This window comes from Neltuma alba, unplaced genomic scaffold, assembly GCF_004799145.2.
Source record: "Neltuma alba isolate B1F8T4 unplaced genomic scaffold, ASM479914v2 tig00012576_pilon, whole genome shotgun sequence".
NCBI classification, from domain to species: Eukaryota; Viridiplantae; Streptophyta; class Magnoliopsida; order Fabales; family Fabaceae; genus Neltuma; species Neltuma alba.
The window spans coordinates 323,518-349,567 of NW_021637028.1; the positions used below are offsets into that span (position 1 = coordinate 323,518).

Sequence of the window (26,050 nt, forward strand, 5' to 3'; positions counted from 1 at the left end):
TTATGTACAAAAAGATTCTTCCTCCTAATATTTCACAATGTTTCAGTGACTATAGATGTTACATATGCATAATGAACTGGAAGTAACGATTATAGATTGTGGTCAGAGATAGTAGCTGACGGTGTAAAGTATTCAACAACTAACCACCAAACCATATGAATATGCACATGTACTTCGGCAAGACTTACTCTTTGGTGAAGAATTGCAATGGTGTATTTTCATCATAATATTGCTGAAACAACACTGTTGATTAGCAATCCTGTTTCAACCAAGATAATACGGTGTACTGCATTAATGCAGGATAAACAAGAAGTTCAAGGACTTCATAAAATTGAGTAAAAAAATTGAAGAAAAAGAAGATAATGAAGCTAAAGCAAAGAAAAATATTTCCTCTCAACACCAAATGTTAAAAAGGCAAAACAGACATCTCGACATCCTGTAAATCTACTAGAACCAACAAAATCTCCAGGTGGAACTGAAACAGCAAAACTTTGGGTTGCAAAGAACTTGAACGAGAACACATTTAACGCTTTTTAGAGACACCAACAGTCTTCCCCCTTCGTCCTGTGGTCTTGGTGTGCTGTCCACGAACTCGAAGACCCCAGTAGTGTCGCAGACCACGGTGGTTTCTGCATCATCAACCAATCATGTTACATTACATTACAGAAAATAAGAATGATCAGCACTACCTGGATATGGCAAGATAATCTTTTAAGCATGCTAAGATTATCTCCGTAACACATATAATAACTGACCATTAAAAAAAAAAAAGTTAAGACTAAAACATGTAGTTCACACCCTTCTTGACCATCAAAGACAACTAATTATATGTAACACCAATAAGTAAAATATTCATTAACTTTCACAACCACTACCCACATGGACTCAACCATTTGAAAAAAAAAAAAAGTAATGGCAACTTAAAACATACATGGTTAGGCCCCTCTGTACAGAGACAGGGTGAAAAGCATGTATACGCAATACATGTGTATTGTTAAGTGGTACAGAATCGAAATTGGGGAGAGCAATTGGCTAACAAGTTCAGTAGCAGATGCAAAACCTTATTTTCTTCAAACGCTCAAGATCATCCCTGAGTTTCATGTCCAATGCGTTGGAAACAACCTGAGAGTATTTACCATCCTTGTAATCCTTCTTCCTATTGAGAAACCAGTCAGGAATCTTGAATTGGCGTGGATTTGCCACAATTGTCATTAGCTGATCAAGTTCAGCAGCTGATAGTTCACCAGCCCTACAGTCAGTCATTTGAAACCAAATTCAATTAGATAAAGTAGCAGTTTCCAAATGATATAAAGGAAAAATCATGCAGTCCAAATAAATCAAAACACAAGCTGAAACAACACTGCTTGTAACACTAATGAGGGCAAAGTTTTGACTTTTGATAATTGATACAGGTTAAAAGGTGCATTATCCTTTCATAACCTTTTTTTTTTGTTTTTTTGGGGTTTTCAAGAAGTGAATGAAGCCACAAAAAACACCTAGTCCAAATCATATTTATGCCTACGGTAAAACAATAATGCCTCGCACCTGGACAGCTTTTACTTTGTACAAGCATGTCAAGCAATTTATTTTTAATGAAACAATACACAATTTTCTCAATCTAAAACCTTCAGAAATCAAGGGGCACTCATCAATTGACGCATTTAAAATATTGAAGATCACGCACATTAAAGTGAACGCATCAATTTTGTTCGTTCCAAACAAAAGTAACCTTCTTTTAGACAAAATCCAAATTAAAATTAATCAGACATCTAACAACCACAAAACAGGGATATGAAAGGAACCTTTTGTTCATATCAACGTCGGCTTTCTTGCAGACGATGTTGGCGAAGCGACGGCCAATACCTTTGATGGAAGTAAGGGCGAACATGATCTTCTGCTTACCATCCACATTTGTGTTCAGAACACGAAGAATGTGCTGAAAATCCTCGTTCGCTACAAGAGACTGCATGAACAATAACAGCAACAAAGAAAACCATCAGAAGAAGATACAAAGGACCAGAGAGAGTACTGCCAGAAGTTATAATCAAATGGGTAAGTGAGTCTGATTGAGTTGGCTCACCATGGTTAATGGTTTGTCACTCTTCTGTCCACTGTCTCTCTAGAAGCGGGAAGGGCTATGAGAAAGCCGAAACAGAGAACAAGAGAATTAAAGGTGGAGTTCTTAAAGGAACCATAGGAACCCTAGAGTGACGTGTGACGTGTCCAGGGGGGCCACAAAAGATATTAAAACAAAGTAGTGGGTAATTTTTGTAAAAATAGAAAAAAAATGGTGAAGTGATTTGGTAAATGTAAGTTTTGGCTTTTTTTTTTTTTTAATGCTTCTTTTTTTTTTTTGTATATCAGATCTTGTTTTTATATTTTCCACTAGAAGTGATAACATCCAGCCGTTAAAAAATAGTGGATTGGGTTGATAAAAATATGCCCTCTTTGAAAATGATTTTTTTCGACCCGCAACCCACCAATCCATACTTGTGACGGGCCCTATTTTTTTAACCCTTTTCTTAACAGAATATGTTAAAAAATAGACTTAAGATTAAATCCTTAATCCCAATTTGCATATCGCACCTCTTTTCTTCCCAATAAATGTTCTATTTTTTGTGCATCAGATCTTGTTTTTATATTTTACACTAGAAGCGATAATATCTAAAAAATGAGTCGGGTGATAAAAATGTGTTCCATTTGAAAATGGTTTTTTTGACCCGTAACCCACCAATCTATACCCGTGATAGGCCCTACTTTTTTCACCATTTTCTTAACATCTAAATATGTTAAAAAATAGATTTAAGATTAAATCCCTAATCCCAATTTGCATATCGCACCTCTTTCCCTCTCTAAGAACGAGCTCGATTTATGCTGTGTGTTTGCTATATGACGAAAATTTATTAAGTTTGTTATTTATAATCAATGTCTATTGATTTTTAAGGATACTCTTTATAATTATGTGCATTATAAATATCCTTAATAAAAACTCTCTTATCATATGTAATTAATATAAACACTTTGAGAAAAAATTATAGATCCAAAAAATAATGTGAATTTATATTTAGAATCAAATAAATTTTTTATTTAGTTCCCATATTTAAGACTGAAAATAATGTTTTATAGCTTCCCAATAAATGATTTGAAGGGAGTTTTCTCGTGATCAGGATTTCTGATTCCAGAATAAATGCAAGAACATAAGTTGTAAACTATGCACATTTAAGCGTCAAATTTTAGGTTGCTATTAAGTCTCTACATGACTACATCTATAAAGAAGACAAATGTTTCCAAACTTTCGAATTAAATTGCAAATTCTTTAAACTTCAGTGTCAAATTTTTTGTTCCAATCTCAGTTATTCTAGGATAACAGGATAGTTCCATCCCAAAAATTTTCAAGACCAGATAAAAATAAGATGAGACAAAACTATATTTGATGGGACAGTTGATATATTATCTTTTTTTAATTTTATAAATTTATTTTACTTATTATTTGTTACTTTCATTGTGTTGTTTACAAGTTCTTCCAAATGGCTTATATGTATTTTTTCAGTGGATATTTTGAGTTTATTCATTTTCTATTTTTGAAGATTATATAATTTTTTCCTCTAGCAATTTTCCATTACTGCTAGTTTGTGGTCAATTTTTTTATCTATTTTTCATTGGCAATTTTCATCAAGACTTTTTTCCCCTATGTACAATTAGTTTGTAAGTAAATAAGTTAAAGAAATTAGAGAGAAGGGGAAAAAAAAAAGAAGAAGAAGAACAGAACATCCGACCGCAGATGTGATGCCTCTGAGGCGGAAAGGCAGTTATCAATTATCCTAGTTCCGTCCAATCCATGAACGGCTAATGCCAATCTAATAAATCTACGACATATGGATCAAAGGTTCTAAGTTTTTTTTTTTTGGCCAGAAAATCAAAGGTTCTAAATTGGACTTTGATATTTTGTTAATCTTATTTTTTTGCCAACGGTAATTTGTTAATCTTAAAACGAAAAATGAATTGCGCTATTAATCTTAACTAATAAATCACTCCATCCATAACTCATAAATTGTTTGATTTATTATTTTTATATCGCTGTTAAAAGGAAAATCGGCATTTTTGTATCGTATGTAGATCATATTTCTCCTATTCTTAATATAAGACATTTAATTAATTTGATTAGATTAAAAAAGTTAGATAAGTTAGTTAATTATGAAAAATATGACATTTTTCTTAAAACATCATAATAATTTTTCTTAATATCTTGCCTCCATTGCTTACTTAATTATAGTTGAAGGAGTATCTATAAAAATAATTTAGAAAAAATTGCTAAATATGAATATTTAGGAACAAAATTAACTTAATAATTAGATCCTATATTAAAAACCGGAAGAGTACTTCGCATCAAGATCCTTAACAATCACAATTAACTCAACCTATTTTACAAACCCTATAGAAGTATTCCAATTAATTTGACAATAAAAATTTTTTTTTAAAATTGAAATCACTACATTTAATATGCCCATGTTGCATTATGTTTCAATCACAACACTTGCAATCGCACCACGCCATTTTTGTTTGTTGGTCAATCGCTTTCAGTCATTTTAACGTAACATGATATATCAACCGAGAGGCCAAGAAAGTAACACCAGCAAAGAAACTCACATGAAATGAAAATGGAGCCATAGTAACATTATTTGAGCTCCTCAATTGTAGTTTTTACAATGAACATTTACCCTCAGGCCAAAAATAGAGAAGACAATTAATAACCATAACCTTAATTACAGAGGAAAAAAAATGAACAAAATAAAGAACCTCACCAGTGCAGAAAATTAACCCTCCATATAAGAAGAGGTCTAGATATTCTATATGCAAGAAAAATATGCATTTTATTTACTGAACTTTGCACTGGTAATCCAATGAGGCTCCTTCCGAAAACCTATGAAATATGCCTTCCATTTTGATGCTAACTGAATACCTGTGAGTTGGGTGAAAGCCACTTGTGCACATCAAAAATTGGAGACCAAATTTCTGAATTCAGAAACAAGGCAGGCTGAATAGGCCACAAAAACCAGCTAGAAGGGGGAGGAATTAAAAACTCTATATACCCAAATTTTCCAGCTTAAAACACCTGTTGACCATGAAAAGGTAGACAAGCCAATTGAATCATATGCCACCAACCAAAACACAAACTGATCCAAGGATCATCTGCAACTGCTGATATCATGAATTTAGGGACAAAATTCAGAGATGATCACGAGCATTACGACACTCAAAAGGATATACCTTGGCCGCATCACACTTGAGTAATTACATCTGACCATGGGAACATATGCATAAATCTTGTGTCAAAAGCATTATTGTATCTCTGTGGCAGACGAGGCAAGGACAAGAGAACCATCAAACCAACTTCAATTTAGAACCTTGAAAATTTCATACTCATCCATGATGCAAGGAGAGGATGAGTTAATTTTCCCTTGAAACCTATAGAATTCGTCCCAATTATCCAGACCAAAGGCATGAAGCATAGCTTCCCTGAAAATTGATTGCATACAAGGGATCACAGCTTCGAGAGAGACTTGTGAAGATAGTAAGTATGAGCAGTAGCGAAGTAAACACACGGGCAGCTCAGCCATTCTTACTCCGAATCAGTCTCAGAACTATCACTGGATGCATTAATTCCACTTCCATAAAATTGCATTTCTTTTGAAGCAACTTCGGTGTCCACATATAAATTTCTTTCCCCTTCATACTCAGTTTCATTCTTGTCTGCATGGTTGAGTTCAGAATCTGACACATCTGTATTCTCAATGTTGTTGTTGGTAACATCCTCTTCGGACAAACTCCCTGAAGGAGCAGCTTCATGAACCTCTTGAAAATTATTCATGCCAGCCTCCCTGAAAGAAGTAGTATTATCCATCATTTGAGAATCCAACATCAGGTTCATCCCAAGCTCAGATGAATCACCATTTATAGCGGTAGGCAAATGACCTTCCCAATCAGAAACAGGTTCAACCAGGTTTTTTGTTGAATTAGGATCAGAAGTAGCAGCTCTATGAACCAAAGTACAATTTTCAGGGCCATCCGGAGCATCTGATGGATACATATCAATAGAAGTGCCATTCAGTGAATTGCCCTTACAGTTGGCAGACATACGCAAATTATCTTTCATTGATGGAGAAGCCACCGCTTTATTTTCCATCTCCGGCACATCATGACTGGTACTAGAGGGAGAAGAACATCTATCTGAAGCTGAGTCAGATAGCCTATCCTCAGAACAGGATTTGGAACATGCAATCTTGTCGGACAAAACTTGATTTATTTGATCTAATGAAGCATCACTGCATTCGTCTTTTATCTCATTAAGAGGATCCAAACCAGCATCACTGTTTCCGTCAAGATCTGGATGAGATGAGGAATTAGCCAATGACCTAGTAGCCAATTTTGGATTAGTATAAACTTTCTCTCCATGGTCCATTTTATCAGCACCTATTGGGACAGAAATAAAACTTGTCAAGAACAAAATATAGCATACTTCAATTTAAAAGAAGATAAATGTAAAACATCAATACCTGTGGAAGTTGAGTCCCCTTCGAAGTTTCCTTGCTCCACCAGCAACTTCTGCAGCATATCTACACCAGGGAAGACTAGCATATTCAATGACCTCCTTTCTTGCCTGAGTGATTCTTCAAGAGGTGTGAAGCCAAAAGTTGCCGTCCATGTTTTTGTGAGTTCAGCAATTGCTGGAATAACCATTTTCTCAACCTTCATAGAGCAGAGGGCCTTAAAATAAAGAGGAAAAGAAAGATGCATATCAGTGTTGTGAAGGATGTGTGCGAAAAAGAAAATGCCAACACAAATTCAAAGAAGACATAGAAGAATCATAGATCTTAAAGCATACTGATTCAATGGCAGAAAAAAGCCGGTGGCACATCCCTTGACGCCTATATATATGGCGAGTTCCAATAAATGGCATCTCCACCAACTTAACCCCATGGAACCTTAAAACAGCAAAGCACACAGCCCAAAGGTAAGTATATTCCATGCATTCACCAAAAAGGAAAGACATTAAATATTCATGTATCATAAACCCACCGAGCAGGAGAACACTGATTATGCAGGAAACCCAACGTAAGCAGAATTTAACAATAGAAAGAAGTGAAAACATACAAGTATTGTTGTGGTATACCGGCAGATATAAAAACCACTGAATATCGAAAATATTAGATCAGATGGCTGAATGGTCTGCCATCATTACTACCCAAAAAAAAAAAAAAATTGTGTAACAGTGACATTTCAATTTAATCATAATTTTTCAATAAACTGATAGAAAATTATTTCACAATGATCTTATGATACATGAATGTATTCCTTCACGCGAACAACACAAAATCCAATAAAATAAGAAACCAAACCATGACCTTTATTTTCTAGCTAAATGAGTAAACTGAAAAAGTCTGGGGCACCTGATAGATGCTGCAGAAATTATTTCATCGCCCCTCTCCAGAATAGCCGTGTAAAAGCCACTATAATTCAACCTACTAAAGTTTGATCTGGAAAAAAAAAAAAAAAAGAGCAATAAAGGAATCGGCAAAATCGTGAAACATAGTAAAGGTACAGTCGGGATGTTCATATAGCAATTAAATGAAAAAAAGAAGAAAACCTAAATTACATGACAATAAATACGGGATCTTCATGTGGAAGTGCAGAAAGTTCCGTCATACAATTTTCACAAAACAATCCAGCTTACTAGAGGTCTCAACATCAGATGGTGACAGAATAGGGTATTTTTGTGGCTAAAACTAGATTATGTTACCGAGAGAGAATAAAGGCATGGCCTACCTCCCATTAGCACAACAACAAAAAAATTCATGGCGGGCAATGCCATAACCAATTTCAAAATTCAGCAACTTTAAAAAGAAAAAAAAAAGTTTGTAAAATCATTTGTGAACTAAGAAATACGTTGTCCTCCAACTTAAACAGAATTGTCAACTCCAAAGATTTAGGCATATAATATTAAAAGATAAAATAGCTAGTATTTATCGAATTGCTACTTTAGGGATGCTCAAAGTTATAACATTAAATTAGAGCCAAGAGGGAATTCATTATTATTGAAAAGAGTTATCTCAATGCATAAAAATATAGTGCTCATAAATAATGTTCTCTGCTAGTGCTTACCCACTATTATATAGAACGTTATGAATTACATTGATGCCACTCCTCCGGTCAACAATGGGTAAAAAGCACTCATCCATCACAGTCAATGCAACTGCTAGCTTGGAGTTGCATTCCGCCCTTTGAAAAATTCCTCTACCAGCAGCCTCTGAGTCTTCATCTGCCCTATGAATAAGAGACCATGAAAAGCCTGCCTCTAGCTCATGCTTGGAACCTAGGTACTTCTTCAAGTGCTCAAAAAGCTGTAGAAGAATAAAAATATAAGTATATTTCAACATCATGCTCTGTGCTACATTGCCTACTGCTCTTCTCCTTCATAAGTCAGATTCTGTATAACGCAATATAATAGAGAAGTCCACAGAACAAACAACTCTGCTACCGTCTAAAACATGTACGCAAACTGGTACTCTTCCTTGTCAGCAAATCATTAAAAGCTAAGCTTAAAATAAACACGACCTCCCACTTGGTAACATTTCGTACAACCATGATCAACTCAATGTACATCTCACACATACATTCTTCCTTCTTAATAAAGGGTGTCAAGACTCAATCTAAATCTTAAGATCTTACCGTCCCAAATAATCCAAGCGATCCTGTTCCTAAGTATAATCCAAATATTCCAGGATTTCAAAAGAATCTCAATTTAAATCTTAAGGTCTTGTGATCTCTGTACCCCCATGACATTTTTTAATTTTGTGGAATTTTTTTCTGGCAAGGTTTTGAACCTCTCACACTGACTACTATGGAAGGAAAATCATCAAAGTAAACTAAGTCCAATATTTCCAGCCTTCACATCTCTGATTTGTTCAAAATTCTAATATTAAAGGCTGACTCTGCAGTAACAAATCATAGCATCAGATGTCTTTGTCCTGAAGAGAGATTCTAGCTGCAGCAAGCAGTATTCTGGTGGGAAAAATTATGTACGTTTTGTTACCGTGTTCACAAATAAAAACAAAACAAGTGGATCATTTAACAACTCAACAACACATAAGGGGGTCCTTCAAATAATTTTTTTACAAACTTCATTGTGTAAACTGAAAGCAAAGATACTAATACCTGATTCTAGTCCACTGCTTTTACCAATAGTGCATTTTTCCCCGCCTTTTTTGGGTTTTTTTTTTTGGGGGGGGGTTATTATTGCAAGGCGTAACCCATACAAAGGAAAGTCATAATTTAAACTCAACGATTGTCCTTTCCCTGTGCGCACACACATACAAAATATATATGCACTCATGTATAAAAAATACAAGTGTCTGCGTGTGTGTCATGCTATATAGAATGTAAATATGAGAGGTACCTCTTTGCACTCTTTTCCACAAAAACAAAAGCCTGGCGTATTGGCATTGGGGTTGATAGAAACAGCATCCATGTCCTTAGCGCAAGATTCATGGTCTAAGCAAAATAGTAATTATATTAAACTAGGCATATATGAGCAAGTTAATTGAGCTTCAAATTTAAACAAGACAAAGTACATACATTTCCTCTCACATAAGTTGCAAGTGACAAGAGCATATCTAGTAGCACCATCTCCATTTTTAACAATCCCATTGGCTGTTCCACAAAATTTGCAGGTGCACTTTGGACAATGCCACTCACCAAGAGGAAGCATCTGCAACAAAGTAATTGTTAGCACATATAGCATTCAACAAGTGAACACCGTCATCACCCATCAGCAATAAAATAGTTTACTTTTCTTATACGTGTTTGTTAGTTACTGGTACATCAATCTAGCAACAAAGGTAATTAAACATACAATGTATATAAATAACCAATTAAAACATTTAATGTATATACCAACGAAGCTACAGGCTCTAGCTCCACAAGCAGATATCATGTGTCTATCCATCAAGATACGGTCACAAGCACAGATCTAGTTTCAGTATGCATCAAGACAAATCTTTCATTCAATGTGTAAGAAAACCAAATAGCAAGCATTGACAAGTTCGCTCTTAAAGCACTGAATCTCAGCACATTGACAAGGACTCAGCTCAAGCAAAATAGAATGAAAGTAACATTTCATCTCTTCCCAAAAGAAAGGGACAAACAAACATCACCAAGGGAAGCATATATTTCAATACGCTAAAGTGCAACAAGAAAAACGGAACAACCAAACTATAATCCATAGCAAATATTAATGATATGGGAAGTAACAAGAGGTGTCGCATGGCCCATAAAATATGCAGATATACCCGTATATTCAAGCAGCTTTGATGAAATGTTGATGGGCAACCATCACAACAGATTAAATCCCCTCCATCTCCACAAATACCGCAAGTGTCATCGTTTGGATCATTGCCATCAACATCAACTGAATGAAAACTAATTTTCTCTGAATTCTCCTGTCTCCACCACGCATCTATTTGGCACTGTAGAAGTGACACTCCTGAGTCCAAATATATGTTTTGAAATGGCTGGCGCAATTTGCTACCTGCATGAATCTCAAACTTGTAAACTGTAAGGATTTTGCTGCAACATCCACAATGAATGCCATCTCTTGTGATCCATCCCTCCAGCATTACTCGCTTTCGTTTGCGGTACTGAACCTTTTGGCTCAACTGAACAGTCCCAGAGTCAATCAACCAGGAAAGCACCGTTCTTTTGCCTGTATATGGAACAAAGCCATCAGATTCTGAATTCGCACCCTTATTAGAACCACGGATTAACAAAGTACATCTTCCATGTTTTCTACTTTTCCTCCCATGTGGCTGATGAGGATCACATCCAGACAAAGAATTTTCAGTTCCATCATGTAAATGAGGGGTTGATTTCTGGGATTTAAAACTAACACAGGCAGCATTTTCAAATGTCTTATTTTTCATTGAATTACTTCCCCGCTTCATAAAAGAGCTTAATTTCTCTCCATTGCTATCACTATCCATGCTATGCATATCATGCCTGAAGTTGGCAGATCTTTTAAGGTTGGGTTCCATTTCACTATCACTCTCACTACCATCTCTTTGCTTCTTCTTCAATTCTTTTTCCATCTTTTTCCGAGTTTTCCTTGTCAATTGACTCAGCACTTCGTTTGAGATATGAGCAAAGGAAGAACCATCAACCACGGGCTTGGCCTCATTATCATCACCATTCAATTGCTTTTGAAGAGCATCATATGCTTTGATTATTGACCAGTAGGCTGTACCCCCTGGATTGATGTAGACTGCATCTAGATAGTCTCTGTTCCTTCGAGGCCGATAATCTATAGTCCAACCTGCACTCAGCAGCATCTCCCTTATTTTTTCTCGAAGCTTCTGTTTTTCTGTACCACTCCCACGCCTTACTTTTCCTTCTTTTCCTTCTTTCATTATTGTAGTTGGGACCTTCTCACGTAAAGGAGTCTTTTCATCCTCAGAACCTGTTCTCTTCACAGACTTGAAGGGTTTAGTATTTTCTAGTGCTGGATTCAATGGTCTGTCAGTGTCCTCAGTGTCCGAATCACATCCCTTGCTGTCCTTAACTGACAAAAATTTTCTTGATGCCATCCGTTTTTTCTCAGGCCTAACAACTAAACCTGGCTTCTCAATGACTTTTGTTTCTGAGTATGATGAATGGACTGGAATTTTCCGCTGCATAGGGGCCTCAATCTGCAGATTCTGCTGTCTGTCTTCTATAGGTTTGATGTGATTATAGTAGTCTGATGGGCCACCCACCTTATTCCTATTAATCATAACCTTTAGAACACCATTTTTCCCCTGAACCCTGATGGTTTCGTTTGATTTAAACTTGTCTCTCAGCAAGGGTAGACGTAGGTGAGCATCATCCCTATTCACATGGAACCTGCTGGAGTCAACATTATCTCCCACACACAATCCACTTTGCCCATCATAGTAGGAGTTGTTTCTGTTACCAAGATTGTGTCTGCTAGATCCTGTTTCAAATTTACTCTCAAAGCCACTTTTTGTGGCATGCATTGGTCCCATAAGCCTTCGTCCCCCAAAACCAACTCCATCATTGTCATAAAAAACCCTCCTTTTCATCTTTTCCACGCCCATACCGTCATGTTCATCAAAATCAAACGCTTCTATTTTAGTTTTCTTTCTTTCCCTCTGCCCCAAACCATTCCTCTCAATCATAGCATCCTCATTATGCCTGATTTGCATCATTCTGTCCCTGTTTCTACCAATTTCATTGCCTTCCACTATACCACGCTCTGAAGCAGTCAATCCATTAAAGGCTCGAAAAGTCTCAGGACCAATCCTTCCAGTTGGTGGCACCAGCAACTCATCGCTTGATTCTGAATCACTCAGAGCCATACTAGGCCGTTTTCTAACATTTGATTCGTACAACTTCCGAGAGCTGCTTGAAGAACGATATCCACCACCCAACCCATCACCCTTCTTTCTAACAATTAAACATCCCGAGGAGTTCCTGCTCTTCACCACAACCCCGGAAGGACCAGCTGATCTCATGCCCGCTTCCATCTACATGAAAAACCAAAACCAAAACCAAAACCAAAACCCCCTTAAATCTTATAAACCTCCCGCATAAACTATATCCCAAAAAATTCACCGAGAGAACCAAGTACAAAACCCTAAATCACCGTCTACATAAATTCCTCTGCATACACTAACAGATCTAAAGCAAAACAATCCAAATGCCGCAAAGCCTTCCCCTTGCTAGAAACCACAGACGTGACCAAAACGGCAAAGCAAAAGAATTGTCAAAGAATCTTACCTCGCCCCCGTAAAATTCACTGAATTCCCTCAGTTGAGGAGAAAAAAATTCTTCCTCCAAGAAACAATTCCCCGACGAAAATTAAACTGATCGGAGAGCGACGATCAAAGAGAAAGAGAGGGGGGAGATTTCTGGGTTTGGAATTACAGAGCCCTTTATAAATACCCAACCATTACTCTCTCTCTCTCTCTCTCTCTCTCTGTTTCTTTCACAAGTTATTTCCCTTTTTTCTCCCTTTTCCAGTTTACGTTTCCGTTTCCATGTCCAATTCCAAGTTGTGTATTTTCCAGAATACGTACAATATGTTTTCGCTCACTTTTTCCCTCCAAATCCTAGGTTCATCGCCCACTGGGATAATCTGGACGTTGACGATTTCGCCACGTCATGAGAGCATGACGTATGGCTCTTTGAGGGTGACGTGGCAGAATCGGACGGTTCAGGACTACACCAGTGGCTGTTTATACAGTTTGACCTCACTGTTTATCCAGTTTGAAGATTTGGGAAATACGAGGAATGGCTTGCACGTGTGAGGTCGGCGCGCGCCCGCGCGCGCGAGGCAGAACGGATCTGATCTGGCCAGTCGGGTCGGTAATGGGTAATTGGGTTTTAGCGGGAAGTTATGGGCTTGAAGATCGCCGTAGAAGGCTTTATGATCCATGGATATTTAATGTCTTCCCTTTTTGGTAAAAAAATTAAGGTTTCTGGTTTCTCGGACGTTGTTTGGTGTTTGCTCGGATTGGTGCTGTTACTATTTGGTCTAGAAGAAGAGTTAGTCTCTTACAATTTGATAAATTAAAGTTTAAATTTTTTCTGAAAAAAACATTTACGTTTAGTATTCTACAGTGTCTTAAACAAAATTACCTTCAATAAAAATATACTCCTCCAGTTCTTAATATAAGACCTATTTAACTAATTTGATTAGATTAAGGAAGTTAGGTAAGTTAGTTAATTATAAAAAATATGACACGTTTTTCCTAAAATACCATAATCATATTTCTTAACACCTCATCTCCCTCTTCTACTTGATTATGGTTAAGAAAGTATCTATAGAAATAATTTAAAAAAAATTAATAAATTAAAAAATAAGTCTTATATTTAAAACTAAAACCAATTTAATAATTGAGTGGAGGAGTATATTAAAAAAGGATTGGGTTGTTGTTTTTTTTTTTTTTGGTCAACAGCAAACTGATTCAATGTCATCGTCCTCCATCACATGGGGAGAAGGTTCTACGCTTGAGCTTGAGCTTGGTGTTGCCATGTTTGTATACATGGGCTTACTTAAAAACACATGTTGAATCCTTTGATCCAATTGATTTTTTTTATTTATATTTATAATTACTAAATGGTAAAGTGGCTTCTAAGTTGGGAGAGTACGGCAACTCTAGATTGTTAAATTGAATTTGATGATTTAGATTTAATAGCTCTTAAAGGGACAAATTTATCTATTTATACCATTTAAATTTGATTTAAACTATCTGTAGATACACGTTATAGAGAGAACATTATGACTAAAAAGCTAAAACTTATTTAGAAGAATAATAGAAAAGTAAATTTATATACAAAATAACTGAAAAGCATATAAATTTTATTTAGTTAATTATAATGTGACAATCATAAAAAAAGTGAAAATAAAATTATCTTAATTAAATATATTTGATGGATAAAAAGGTGTATAAACTAGAAATCATATAAATGTAAAAAATTTTAACTAAATGATATTAAATTATATTATATAACAATAAAATAAAAAAAATCTAAACATCGAGTAAATAAATGAAAAAATGGCATGCTGCTTTTTTTTAAATTTTACTTCCGGTGTTTACTTTTTTTTTTGGATAATTTATGTTCAGTATTTATTAAAAAAATATTATCCTGAACTTATTGTTCAACTTTTATAACGTGTGAATACTAAAAAAAAAAAAAAGTCAATATCCAACGTTTTTTAATCTTCTCTTTCTTCTCATTCATGGCTTCATACCTCACTACAAAATCACAAAAAACTAGAGGTGTGTTTAGATTAATAGTAATAAAAGTAACTTTTATTTTGTTTGACTTTTGCAAGCATAAGTTAGTTAGTTAGTATAATGTGCTATATGTTTAGATTAATTTTTTATAAAATTCAGTTTGCTAAACTAAAATTTGTTTGGATAGATAATAAAAAGATAAATTTAGATGTAAAATAACTGAAAATAGCATAAATTTTAAAATGACTCATAAACAAATATCTAATTTAATAATACACATAAACATTTTAGAGAGGTCATATAATTTATTTAACTTTCTTAATCTGTTCATATGCATACAATTTGATAAAATTTAGAAAAATAATAAATTAACAATTTATTAAATTTTATTAGTTAATTTTTTCTTTTTAGGAAAAAAAATCAAATTATTGGGTTAAAATAAGGCCCATTTAAGTACCTTTATCTTTCTTTTTGTATTCATTGCTTTCTCTCTCCACGTTGGCAGTGGAAGAAACTCAAATTTTTAGCTTTTCGTTCAACGTGGCTTTTTCCCACAAGTTCATTTACTTCCATTTTGAATCGAAATATCATTTTTCTTGCAAATCACATAATAAGCACGATATACACTTTCCAAAACATATTTAAGAGGCTCAAAGGGCGCTCCAAACATGCTCTATTTTTAACTCAAAAGCTCATCAAACTTAAAAAAATTCATCACAAAAAAAGTTAATCCATGTAATTTCAAAATTCAAAAATAGCTTCTCTCTTACTGTTCAACTTCTATGAATTGAAGTGTGAATTTTTTTTTTTTTTAAAAAAAGCCAATGTCCAATGTCTTCCATCTTCCCTTTCTTCTCTCTTTCCCTCACACACCGCGCACCATGTCTCACCACAAAAGCAAAAAAAACTAGCTTCAACTCAAAAGCTCATCACACCCAAGAAATCCATCACAAAAAAAATCAATCCAAAGAATTTCAAAATCCAAAAAATAGCTTTTGGTGGTTGAGATGTATATTTAGGCTATAAAACGCAATCCCAAATACTCCTCCGGTCCTAATTATAAGACCCAATTGACTTATTTGAGGAGATTAAGGAAGTAAGTTAAGTTGGTTATTTATAATAAATAAGTGTTGTTATTCCTAAAATATCCTTGCTAATTAAGTATATTGGCTAAAACTATCATTATTAGAAGGATTATCTTAGAAAAAATACATAAATATAAGAGAGAAAATGGATTGGGTCTTATAATTAGGACCAAATAAAAAGTCAAATTGGGTCTTATAATAAGGACCGGAGGAGTACAACCCGAGTCATATCAAATATAAATATGCATAATTGGATTTAGGGTTTCTAAGACTTTATACATCCTCTAATCATCCCAAAATAATTTTATGTTGATTGACATATTGAAGAATATTATGGTAGCTCGCTAGATTTACTTACACTCAAAATAAAAAATTTTCAGAATTAAAATTTTCTATTGATATTGTTTATCAAAAAGTTACAATATTTACAAGTTATAAATAATGTATCATACTTTAATAAATTCATTTAAAATACAAACTTACAGTCTATTCTTAAAAACACCAACAGCATAATCACTTGGGGTTTTTTGTTGGCCTGAATATGAGGTTCCATTGGTTGTATTAAATTATTATGCATCCTCACGTTTTTACCCCTTCTTAATTAAATTAAAAATTCCATTTACCTTTCGTTGACATTAAAACTTACGTTAAAAAATAATTTAAGATGTAGGTTCAACTTTCACTGTCAATATAAGAATCTCATTAATAAGCAATGTGTAGGTAATTCTATAAATATTTTACCCTAATGTTGATGAGCTTTCAATACCCAGAACACACACACCCCCCATTACAGCTATTTAAAGTTGGGGAAAAAAAAAAAAAACAACGAAAAGGAAAACTTTGCTGCTGCTTCTTCGCAACAAATTTCAGTTTTCCTCATTGACATCAAATAACTTAATTACAGAGAAAAGATGAGCAAAATCAAAACCTCAAAAATGTCATTGGGCAATGGCATTGACACCATCTTACATGCTTCCCGCGTAATACAAGGGACCCATACTAGTTCTTGACGTGGGCCACAAAACTGGGCAGAAGCTGTGGAATTAAACTATAAATAGCCATTTTTCTTGTTTTTTTTTTTTTGTCAATTATCCATCAAAATGGATAATGACACATGAAACCAAGTACTTGAAGAATCACGTATAGCAGCCGCGGAATCAATCTTCTGCGTAAAGCATTATTGAATCTTTCTGGCAGAAGAAACAAGGACAAGAAATCAACTTGATTTAGGTCCTTAAAAAATTCATGCTTATCCATGATGCAAGGGACCCGTCAGTACTTCCCTTGAAAATAATAGGGTTTATTCATACCATCCAGACCACATCATGAAGCATCATAACGCCAAAGCCTTGAAAAATTGATTGCATAAAAGGCATTGCAGCTTTGATAAAAGACTACATGAGTAGAGCAGTGTGAGCAGTTGAGAAGCAAGCGCATTGGCCGTAATAGACACGGCAATTCTCTTACTCTTGATCAGTCTCAGAACTATCATTGAATGCAAGGATGCCATTTTCATCAGAAAGCATATTTTTTGAAGCAACTTCCGTGCCTACGTGTAAATTTCTTTCTTGGCACACAGTTTCACTATTCAAACCTGAACTGATTTGCAAGGAACTCTCATCAGCCTGATTGACTATAGAATCAGACATATCAGCATTTTCATAGCTCCGTGTGGTAATATTTTCTTCAGAGAACCCACCTGAAGGAACAGCCTTAGGAACCTCAAGAGCATTATTCACGCCAACCCCTCCAGATGACACCATATTATCCACCACTGGATTCATCTCGTTCCCAGATGAATCACCATTTACAGCAATGGGCAAGTGACTTCTCTCGTCAGAAACAGGCTCAACCAGGTCTTCTGTCAAGTTAGGATCAGAGGGTGCAGTTGCGGGAACCAAAGTGCAATTTTCAGGGCAATCCGGAGCATCTGATCTGTGTACGTCAATGGAATAATCATTCAGAGAAATGACCTGACTTTTGCCAGATGTATTCAAATTATCTTTCACAGGTTTTTCCACCTCCAGTGCAACATGATTTGTACTAGAAGGAGAAGAACATTTATCTGAAGCCGAGTCAGATAGCCTATCCTCAGAATGAGATTTGGAGCACGAAGTCCTGGCAGATAAAACCTGATCTTTCATCTCTTGAGAAGCATCAATGCATTCATCATTTATCTCATTGGCAGGACTTGAACCAGCATTATCACCTCCATCAAGGTCTTGTTGATTTGAGGAATCATCTGACCCATCAGCCAATTTTGGCTTAATACTAACTTCGTCTCCATTTTCCATCTTCTCAACACCTATCATAATAAAATCATAAAACTTATGCAAGGGGCAAAAATAATTTGCAATAAAATAAAATAAACAAAACAGAAGACCAAAACCTGTAGTTTTCCCCTCATAGTTTCCTTTCTCTACTAGCGCCTTCTGTAGCATATTTATACCAGGGAACACTAGAATATTCAAAAAACGCAGCTCTTGCCTCAGGGATTCCTTAAGATGTGTGAAGCCAAAATTCGTTGTCCATGTTTGCATGAGTTCAGCAATAGCTGGAATAATCATTATCTCAACCTTCATAGAGCGGAGGGCCTTCCAAGAGGGAAGAAGAGGGGAAAAGAAAAATGCATGTCAAAATTTTGAAAGATAAATGCAACAAAGAAAATACCTGCCAAAGTTTATGCAGACAATCAATGCAAAGAAAATCACAAAAAACCAGTTTAAAGTACCGATTCAATAGCAGAAAAAAGCCGCCGGCACATGCCCTGACGCCTATATATATGGCGAGTTCCAATAAACGGCATCTCCACAAGCCTAGTCCCATGGAACCTAAAAACAGTAAAGTACACATCCTACAAATAAGTGCATTCCCTTTGTTCACACAAAAGAAAAGCATAAGTATTAATACAATTCACAAGATGACCCCTAATAGAGGCACCTTGATTATTCCAGAATCTAAGTAAGAATATATTAAAAATTTATAGAAGAGAAAACATATCGACACTGAGTCCTGCCAGAAAAATCCACGCTGCTCAACATAAAAGTTACAAATATGATATCAAACAACTAAATAGTCTGCAAGCATTATTACTAGCTTGCTTAAAAGTACTTTGTAACAGTGACCGCTTTTATTTAAAAATATTCTATTTACAGGGTTCAACTAGCATAGGAGGTGAGATTTAGACAAGTCAGAAACAGAAGGTGTGAGTTTAGGGACATTGCATGGCAAAGATGGACTTAATGCATCGAAGTTGCTGGAACTTGTGGGCATGAGGCAGAAGATCAGAGTGTTTCATGTCTGGCATAAGGCAAATCGTTATGCAGATAGCTTAGTAAAGTTTAGTCAATTATCTAATTCTTTAGGCATCTATTCTTGTCCCAGTATTCTGACGAGGGTTATATCTGTGTATGTAGACGACTTTATGGAAACTCAGGTTCCTTTGTTTTGTACATGGTGGCCTTTGGGCCCCCTTTTTAGCTTTTACCACGCAAAAAAAAAAAAAAAAAAAGGTTCTTAAATAAACTTCTGATATATCTTTCAAATCAAGGATCACTTTACAGAACATAAATGCATTCCTCCATACTAACAAAACACAAATCCAACGAAAATGGGGAACAAGATCATGGCCTTCTTTATCTATTCAGCTAAATAAGCAGAGCTAAATCATCCTCCTTGAAGAAAGGTGAAGAAATAAGGCAAAAACACGCCTAGTGGCTGCCCATATCTCATAATATGCATATTCATTAGAAGCATCAATTAATACCACACATTTCTTAGCAATATAGTGCAGAATGAGGGGTCTTTCAATCTATGAAGCTTCCTTCCTTACAAGTATAGTAATATTATCCAAGCCAGTCTAACCAAGAAATATCAGAAACATGCATGGAATCAATTGACTTATCCTTTCTAAAGGTTTTATTTTTGCCTCTCAACCAGAGAAAAAGCTATGTTGAATGAGTTAGCAAGGCTCCTATGGAGATTTCCAGAAGAGGGAAAATGGAAAAGAGGTATGAGGTAGAGTACCTGATAGATGCTGCAGAAATTATTTCATCACCCCTCTCCAAAATAGCAGTATAAAAACCACTATAATTCAACCTACTGAAGTTTGACCTGAAAACGAAAGGTAAAGAAATCAGCAACTCCATGAAACATCTTAAAGGGAGGAAACAAGGCATGTTCTCATGGCAATTAATGGTACATAAATTCCAGATAACCATTGCAATTAAAAAATTATTCAATGGATCATTTCCTGAGTGCTTCCAGTCACACTTAGTCACCAATAACAGTCTGGACTCCGGAGCGAAAGGGAGTTAGTCACACAAAAATACAAAGGCAAGCGGTAAATGTTGAATAAAATACTCCTCCAGTCCTTAATGGAAGACCTAAATGACTAATTTGAGTAGATTAAGGATGTTAGAAATTAGTTAATATGATATGTTTTTTCTAAAACACCTTAAGTATCTTTTAATTTCCTCCCTTCCTCTCCTACCTGATTATTGTTAGGGAATATTAACAGGATTAATTTGAAAAAAAAATTGGTAAACATATAAAAGAGGTCCTACGTATAAAACCAACATCAACTCCCTAATTAGGTCCTACATTAAAGACCAGAGAAGTAACAAACAGCAACTAATCCATAAGACGCATAACTACTTAAGTATTTTACACAAAAGTAGAAAGCCTTGAAGTATGTAGGAGAAATATATGATATCCCCTTGTGAAAGCTTATAGGGGGTTAGTGTCATCATACGATTCTTGAAGACAGATTAAACATATTTTTGCAAACCTAATAACAGGTAATTCAGCAATCCAGATCTTAAACCAGACATCCTTTACTAGTATGGAAAGGGTCGTAATATGCTTCACAGGTCAAGAGTATACTTTCTGTGGCAAAAATACATTGTAATGCAGATAGAGAATAAAGACACGATCTACTGTTTGGTCAGAGGCAAGAAAATGACTTTGCACTTTAATATTTGAATCTGTTGTTCTCTAGAGAACATTATCACAATACAGATGCTGTAAGCAATTTTAAAATTGAGTAACTTGAACCAAACTTGAAAATTAAGCATATCATGTTAGAAGGTAAATGGTCAAACATAATATTTATCAAATAGCAACTTTAGAGACGTTAAAACTATGACATTTAATCAGAGGTAAGTATTCATTCTTTATAATAGGAGGTTTTCATCCATCAAAGAAGATATTGCTCATCCATATTTTTCCCCAACTACTTACCCACTATTATATAAAACATTATGAATTAAATTGATCCCACTTCTCCGGTCAATAACGGGCAAAAAGCATTCATCCATGATAGTCATTGCAACAGCCAGCTTGGAGTTGCATTCCACCCTTTGAAAAAATCCTCTATTAGCTGCCTCTGTGTCATCATCTGTTCGGTGAATAAGAGACCATGAAAATCCTGCCTCTAGCTCATGCTTGGTACCTAGGTACTTCTTCAAATGCCCGAAAAGCTGTAAAAGCATAAAAGGTATATTTCAAGATCATGCTCTTGTGCAATGTTTATTTCTCTTTTCCTTTTTCCTTCACTAGGCAAATTTCTTGTAACACAATGTATACCAAACCATACCCTGTCTCATAATCAAATTCAGAGATAAACATTCAAAAGAATAAAAAAAAGAGAAAATTTCCCATTTTTTGTAAATTAGATACACTCAATGTATACCAATTAGCAAAAGCTTCTCGATCACTGATTTACCAACATATAATTAGATTTGGATTAAATAGGAAAATATTCTGGGTTAGAAGAACAACTGTTTCATAAATCTAATGTGCTTATTGAATCCCTTTTGCTTCTTGATCCTGTCATTTATCAAAAAATAAGAAAAGGAGAGTTTGGAAACAACCTACTCCAGGGGTCTACACCTGTAAAATCTATTCCATTTCCTTACTTAATACTCCAACTAGACAAGTCTTTCTTCTCGAGAAATTCATTTGGAAATCTAAAGCTAATAGAAGATAATTTTTCAGACAAGAAGGTTCAATTAAAGATCTAATCCCTATGTTGACATCACATTAAACATACAAAAATTAAATTTGAGAGCGTAAGCATTCCCAAAATACAAACAAAGTTCATGCGGCATAGATCGGTATTTTGATCAGCAAAATTAAAATTTCTATACTTTCCGGAGAAGGAAAAGAAAACTAAGGTACTGTATTCAAATCTTTGCTGGCAATGTTTCCATTGAAAAGTCGTCTTTTTTTGCTGGTTCAACAATACATGAGTAAGTTTTCAAATATTTTTTCACTCATGCCATGCTTTTGCTGGAGCAGTTGAAAACAAAGATACAAAGAAATATATCCACAGTATCTTCAAACAAAGGGAAAAAAAGAAAAGAGAGAACGAAAGAAAAAAAGAAATTAGAGGAAAAATGCCATGCTCCTGTGACTCAACCCATGTAAAAGAAAACCATCCCATCATTAAAACTCAAGCATTGCCTACGCACTCACTCACACACAGAGCAACTGTAAACTGTTGAGAGCCAAAATGTAAAATATAAGAGGTACCTGCTTGCAGTCTTTTCCACAAAAAGAAAAGCCCGATATATTGGAGTTAATAGAAAGGGCATCCATCTTGTCAGCACAATATTCATGGTCTGGGCAAATAGTAAAAATATATTAAAACAGGATATATGAGCAAATTGAAAGAGCTTCAAATTTGTACAGGACAAAGTAAGTACATTTTTTCTCACACAAGTTGCAGGTAAGTAGAGCACCTCCTTTTTTAACAGTCCCACTGGCAATTCCACAAAATTTGCAGGTGCAATTCAGACAATTCCATTCACCAGGAGGAAGCATCTACAGAAAATCAATCGTCAGGAAAAATAGTATTCTATGAGTCAATAAAACCACCGTCTATAACAAAGTAGTGAACTTTTCTTATTCTGGTTTGGAAACAGGTACATTAATTCAATGAGAAAACTCATTGAACCAACCACGTAAATATCAAAGAAGCTGCAGTGCTCCACATGCAAGATATCATGGATCATCACATACAGTTACTAGGAACAATAACCTGTGTAAATAAACGGGAAAAAGCAAAAAGATGTCAGTGGTTAATAAAATATCTAGACACACCTGAATACCCAAGCAGCTCTGGTGAAATGTTGACGGACAACCATCGCAACAGATTAAGGCCCCACCATCTCCACATATACCGCAAGTGTCATCGTTTGGATCATCACCATCAATATCCACAGAATGATAACTAATTTTCTCCGAATTCTCCTGTCTATTCCATGCGTCTATTTGACACTGTAGAAGAGAAACTCCTGAATCCAAATATATGTTTTGAAATGGCTGGCGCAATTTGCTACCTGCATGAATCTCAAACTTGGAAATTGAGAGGATTTTACTGCAGCAGGCACAATGAATTCCATCACTTGCAATCCATCCCTCAAGTAGCAGTCGTTTTCGTCTCTGATACTGAACCTTTTGCCTCAATGCAACTGTCCCAGAGTCAATCAACCAGGAAAGCACTGTTCTTTTGCCAGTATATGGAACAAAACCACCAGATTCTGAATTCAATCCCTTGCTAGAACTCCGAACTAACAAAGTACATCTTCCATGTTTTCTACTTTTCCTCCCATGTGACAGATAAGGATCACATTCGGACAATGAATTGTCAGTTTCATCATGCATGCGACGGGTATATTTCTGGGATTTAAAGCTAGCACTGGCACAAACATTATTTGTCGCCTTATTTTTCATTGACTTATTTCCCTGCTTTATAAAAGAGCTTAATTTCTCTTCATCGCTATCACTATCCATGCTAATCATATCATGCTTGTCACTCGCAGATCTTTTATGATTGGGTTCTTTTACACTATCACTCTCACTCTCACTACCATCAATTTTCTTCTTCTTCAATTCTTTCTCCATCTTTTTCCGCGTTTTCCTTGTTAATTGACTCAACACCTTATCTGAGATGTGAGCAAAGGGAGAACCATCACCTGTGGGCTTGGCCTCATTATCATCATCATTCAATTGCTTTTGAAGAGCATCATAGGCTTTGATGATAGACCAATAGGCTGTACCCCCTGGATTAATGTAAACTGCATCCAGATAGTCTCTATTCCTTCGCGGTCGATAATCTATAGTCCATCCTGCACTTAGTAGCATCTCCCTTATTTTTTCTCGCAGCTTCTGTTTTTCTGTGCCACTACCCTGCCTCACCTTCCCTTTTTTCATGATTGCAGTTGGGAGTTTCTGACGCAAAGGAGTTTGTTCATCCTCAGAGCCTGCCCTTTTCAAAGACTTGCGAGTTTTAGAAGTTTCTAACTCCTGATTTGATGATGAGTCACTGTCCTCTGTATCCCAAACATGACCCTTATTGCCCTTAGTTGAAAATGATTTTTTTGATGAAATCCGTTTTTTCTCTTGCCTAACAACTAAACCTGGCTTCCGATCAAGTTTTGTTTCTGAGTATGATGAAGGATGGACCAGGTTGTTCTTCTTCGTACTGCCCTCATTCTTCACACTCTGTCTGCTTCCCACAGGTTTGCGATGACCATAGTGCTCTAATGGGCCAGCCTTCTTCTTCTTATTAACCATCACCTTCAGAACACCATTTTTCCCCTGAACCCTGATGGATTCATCTGATTTAAACTTATTTTTGAGCAAAGAAAGAGGTAACTGAGCATCACTCCTATTTGCTTTTAACCTGCTCTGGTTAATATTATCTCCTATATCCAAGCCAATAGCCCTGTCATAATAAGAATTCCTTCTACTATAAACAATGTGTCTACTGGACCCTGTTTCAAATTCCCTCTCAATGCCACTAGAAGCAGCATGCATTGGTTCCCTAAACCTTCTTCCTCCAAAACTAACCCCATTATCATCATCAGACTTCCTCCTTTGAGTCATTTGCACATCAAAACCATCATATTCATCAAAATCAAACACGCCCAGTTTATTCTTCTTTGTTTCCCTCTGCTCCAAACCATTCTTGTCAAACACAGAATCCTCATTACGTCTAATCTGCTCCGTTCTATCCCTCTTTCTACCAGTTTCACTCCTTTCTTCTGTACCCCGCTCAAAAGCAGTCAGCCCATTACAGACACGAATAGTCTCAGAACCAAGCCTTCTCATTGGAGAAATTAGCAACTCATCGCTTGAATCTGAATCACTCTTAGCCACACTAGGCCTTTTCCTAACCTTTGATTCACACAGCTTCCGCGAGCTGCTCGAAGAACCAAATCTACCTCCCAAACCATCTCGTTTCTCCCTAACTATTAAACAGCCCGAGGAGTTTCTATTTTTTACTACAATCCCGGAATGGCCAGCCGATCTCATGCTCGGTTCCATCTACATGAAAAACCACAACCAAAACCCCCCCTAAATCGCAAAAACCTCCCCCACAAAATCCATCCCCGAGAATTCACCAAGCAAACCAAGTAGCAACCTAAATCACCGTTTACAGAAATCCCACAGAACACACTACAAGATCCGAGTCAAAACAATCCGAATGCGACAAAGCCTCGCCTTTGAAAGAAGCCCCAGAGAGACAACATGCCAAAGCAAGAATTTTCGAGGAACCTTACCTCGCTCCGTGAAATTTACCGAATCCCTCAGAGGCAATTCTTGCTCCGCGGCCGCAACTCCCTGATACAAACAAAACTGATCGGAGTGCTAAGCGAATCAGAGAAGGAGAGAGGATGAAGCAGAGGAGATTTTTCGGCTCGGAATGGCAGTGCTGCGTTATAAGTACCACAACATTACGCTCTCTGTCTCCAAAATTATTTCCCTTTTTTTAATCTGCCCTTTCTCGTTTACGTTCCCACCTCCAAGTGCGTATTTTTTTCCCAGAAAACGCACAACTGGGATTATTTTTCCCAATAGTTTCCCTCACTTTCCCTCCAAATCTCCGATTTACACCGCCAAGTGGGATTACTTCGACGACCACGATGTCGCCACGTCATGAATGTGGGCCCCCAATTGATGACGTGGCATCACCGGACGATTGAGGAACACATTGGGGCCTGTTTATGCAGTTTGCACGTCCGTTTCTTTCTTCTTCTTCTTCTTCTTTTTTTTTTTTTGCGCCTTGTGATAATTTTCTTCCTGGTTTTGATGGTTTTGGGAAAATCGAGAAATGATTTGCGCGCGGGGATTTGTTCGCGTAACAGTTCGGGGAGAATGAAACCA

The 26,050-nt window shown here is 36.1% G+C and overlaps 3 protein-coding genes across 3 annotated transcripts; all 3 read right to left on the minus strand.

The window, feature by feature from the left end:
* Window positions 1–16,851, minus strand: LOC114728860 (40S ribosomal protein S18). Its single transcript, XM_028915817.1, has 6 exons — window positions 16,847–16,851; window positions 8,883–8,890; window positions 2,081–2,117; window positions 1,803–1,963; window positions 1,061–1,249; window positions 1–629 (listed from the first exon to the last, which is right to left on the minus strand). Exons 3-6 carry the CDS (start codon window positions 2,081–2,083, stop codon window positions 524–526), a joined length of 459 nt encoding a protein of 152 aa, XP_028771650.1. The 5' UTR covers window positions 2,084–2,117; window positions 8,883–8,890; window positions 16,847–16,851; the 3' UTR covers window positions 1–523.
* On the minus strand, window positions 4,626–13,039 carry LOC114728858 (uncharacterized). Its single transcript, XM_028915815.1, has 9 exons — window positions 12,829–13,039; window positions 10,347–12,575; window positions 9,634–9,766; window positions 9,455–9,549; window positions 8,161–8,399; window positions 7,449–7,535; window positions 6,884–6,983; window positions 6,555–6,765; window positions 4,626–6,471 (listed from the first exon to the last, which is right to left on the minus strand). The coding sequence occupies exons 2-9, from the start codon at window positions 12,573–12,575 to the stop codon at window positions 5,621–5,623; spliced, it is 3,945 nt and encodes a 1,314-aa protein (XP_028771648.1). The 5' UTR covers window positions 12,829–13,039; the 3' UTR covers window positions 4,626–5,620.
* LOC114728859 (uncharacterized) lies at window positions 16,580–25,728 on the minus strand. Its single transcript, XM_028915816.1, has 8 exons — window positions 22,982–25,728; window positions 22,585–22,702; window positions 22,412–22,500; window positions 21,119–21,357; window positions 19,904–19,990; window positions 18,609–18,708; window positions 18,267–18,471; window positions 16,580–18,182 (listed from the first exon to the last, which is right to left on the minus strand). The coding sequence occupies exons 1-8, from the start codon at window positions 25,208–25,210 to the stop codon at window positions 17,341–17,343; spliced, it is 3,909 nt and encodes a 1,302-aa protein (XP_028771649.1). The 5' UTR covers window positions 25,211–25,728; the 3' UTR covers window positions 16,580–17,340.
* Between the last annotated feature and the right edge of the window lie 322 nt (window positions 25,729–26,050).

Coding starts and splice junctions, on each gene's coding strand:
- LOC114728860 (XM_028915817.1), bottom strand. Junction 1,250..1,802: donor GACGTTGATATGAACAAAAG/GTTCCTTTCATA, acceptor GACTGACTGTAG/GGCTGGTGAACTATCAGCTG. Junction 630..1,060: donor GAGCGTTTGAAGAAAATAAG/GTTTTGCATCTG, acceptor TTGATGATGCAG/AAACCACCGTGGTCTGCGAC.
- LOC114728858 (XM_028915815.1), bottom strand. CDS start 12,575: ATGGAAGCGGGCATGAGATCAGCTGGTCCTTCCGGGGTTGTGGTGAAG. Junction 8,400..9,454: donor GTGGAAAAGAGTGCAAAGAG/GTACCTCTCATA, acceptor ATTCTTCTACAG/CTTTTTGAGCACTTGAAGAA. Junction 6,984..7,448: donor ATTTCTGCAGCATCTATCAG/GTGCCCCAGACT, acceptor TGCTGTTTTAAG/GTTCCATGGGGTTAAGTTGG.
- LOC114728859 (XM_028915816.1), bottom strand. CDS start 25,210: ATGGAACCGAGCATGAGATCGGCTGGCCATTCCGGGATTGTAGTAAAA. Junction 22,501..22,584: donor CAACTTGTGTGAGAAAAAAT/GTACTTACTTTG, acceptor CTATTTGCCCAG/ACCATGAATATTGTGCTGAC. Junction 19,991..21,118: donor AATGTTTTATATAATAGTGG/GTAAGTAGTTGG, acceptor TTTCGTTTTCAG/GTCAAACTTCAGTAGGTTGA.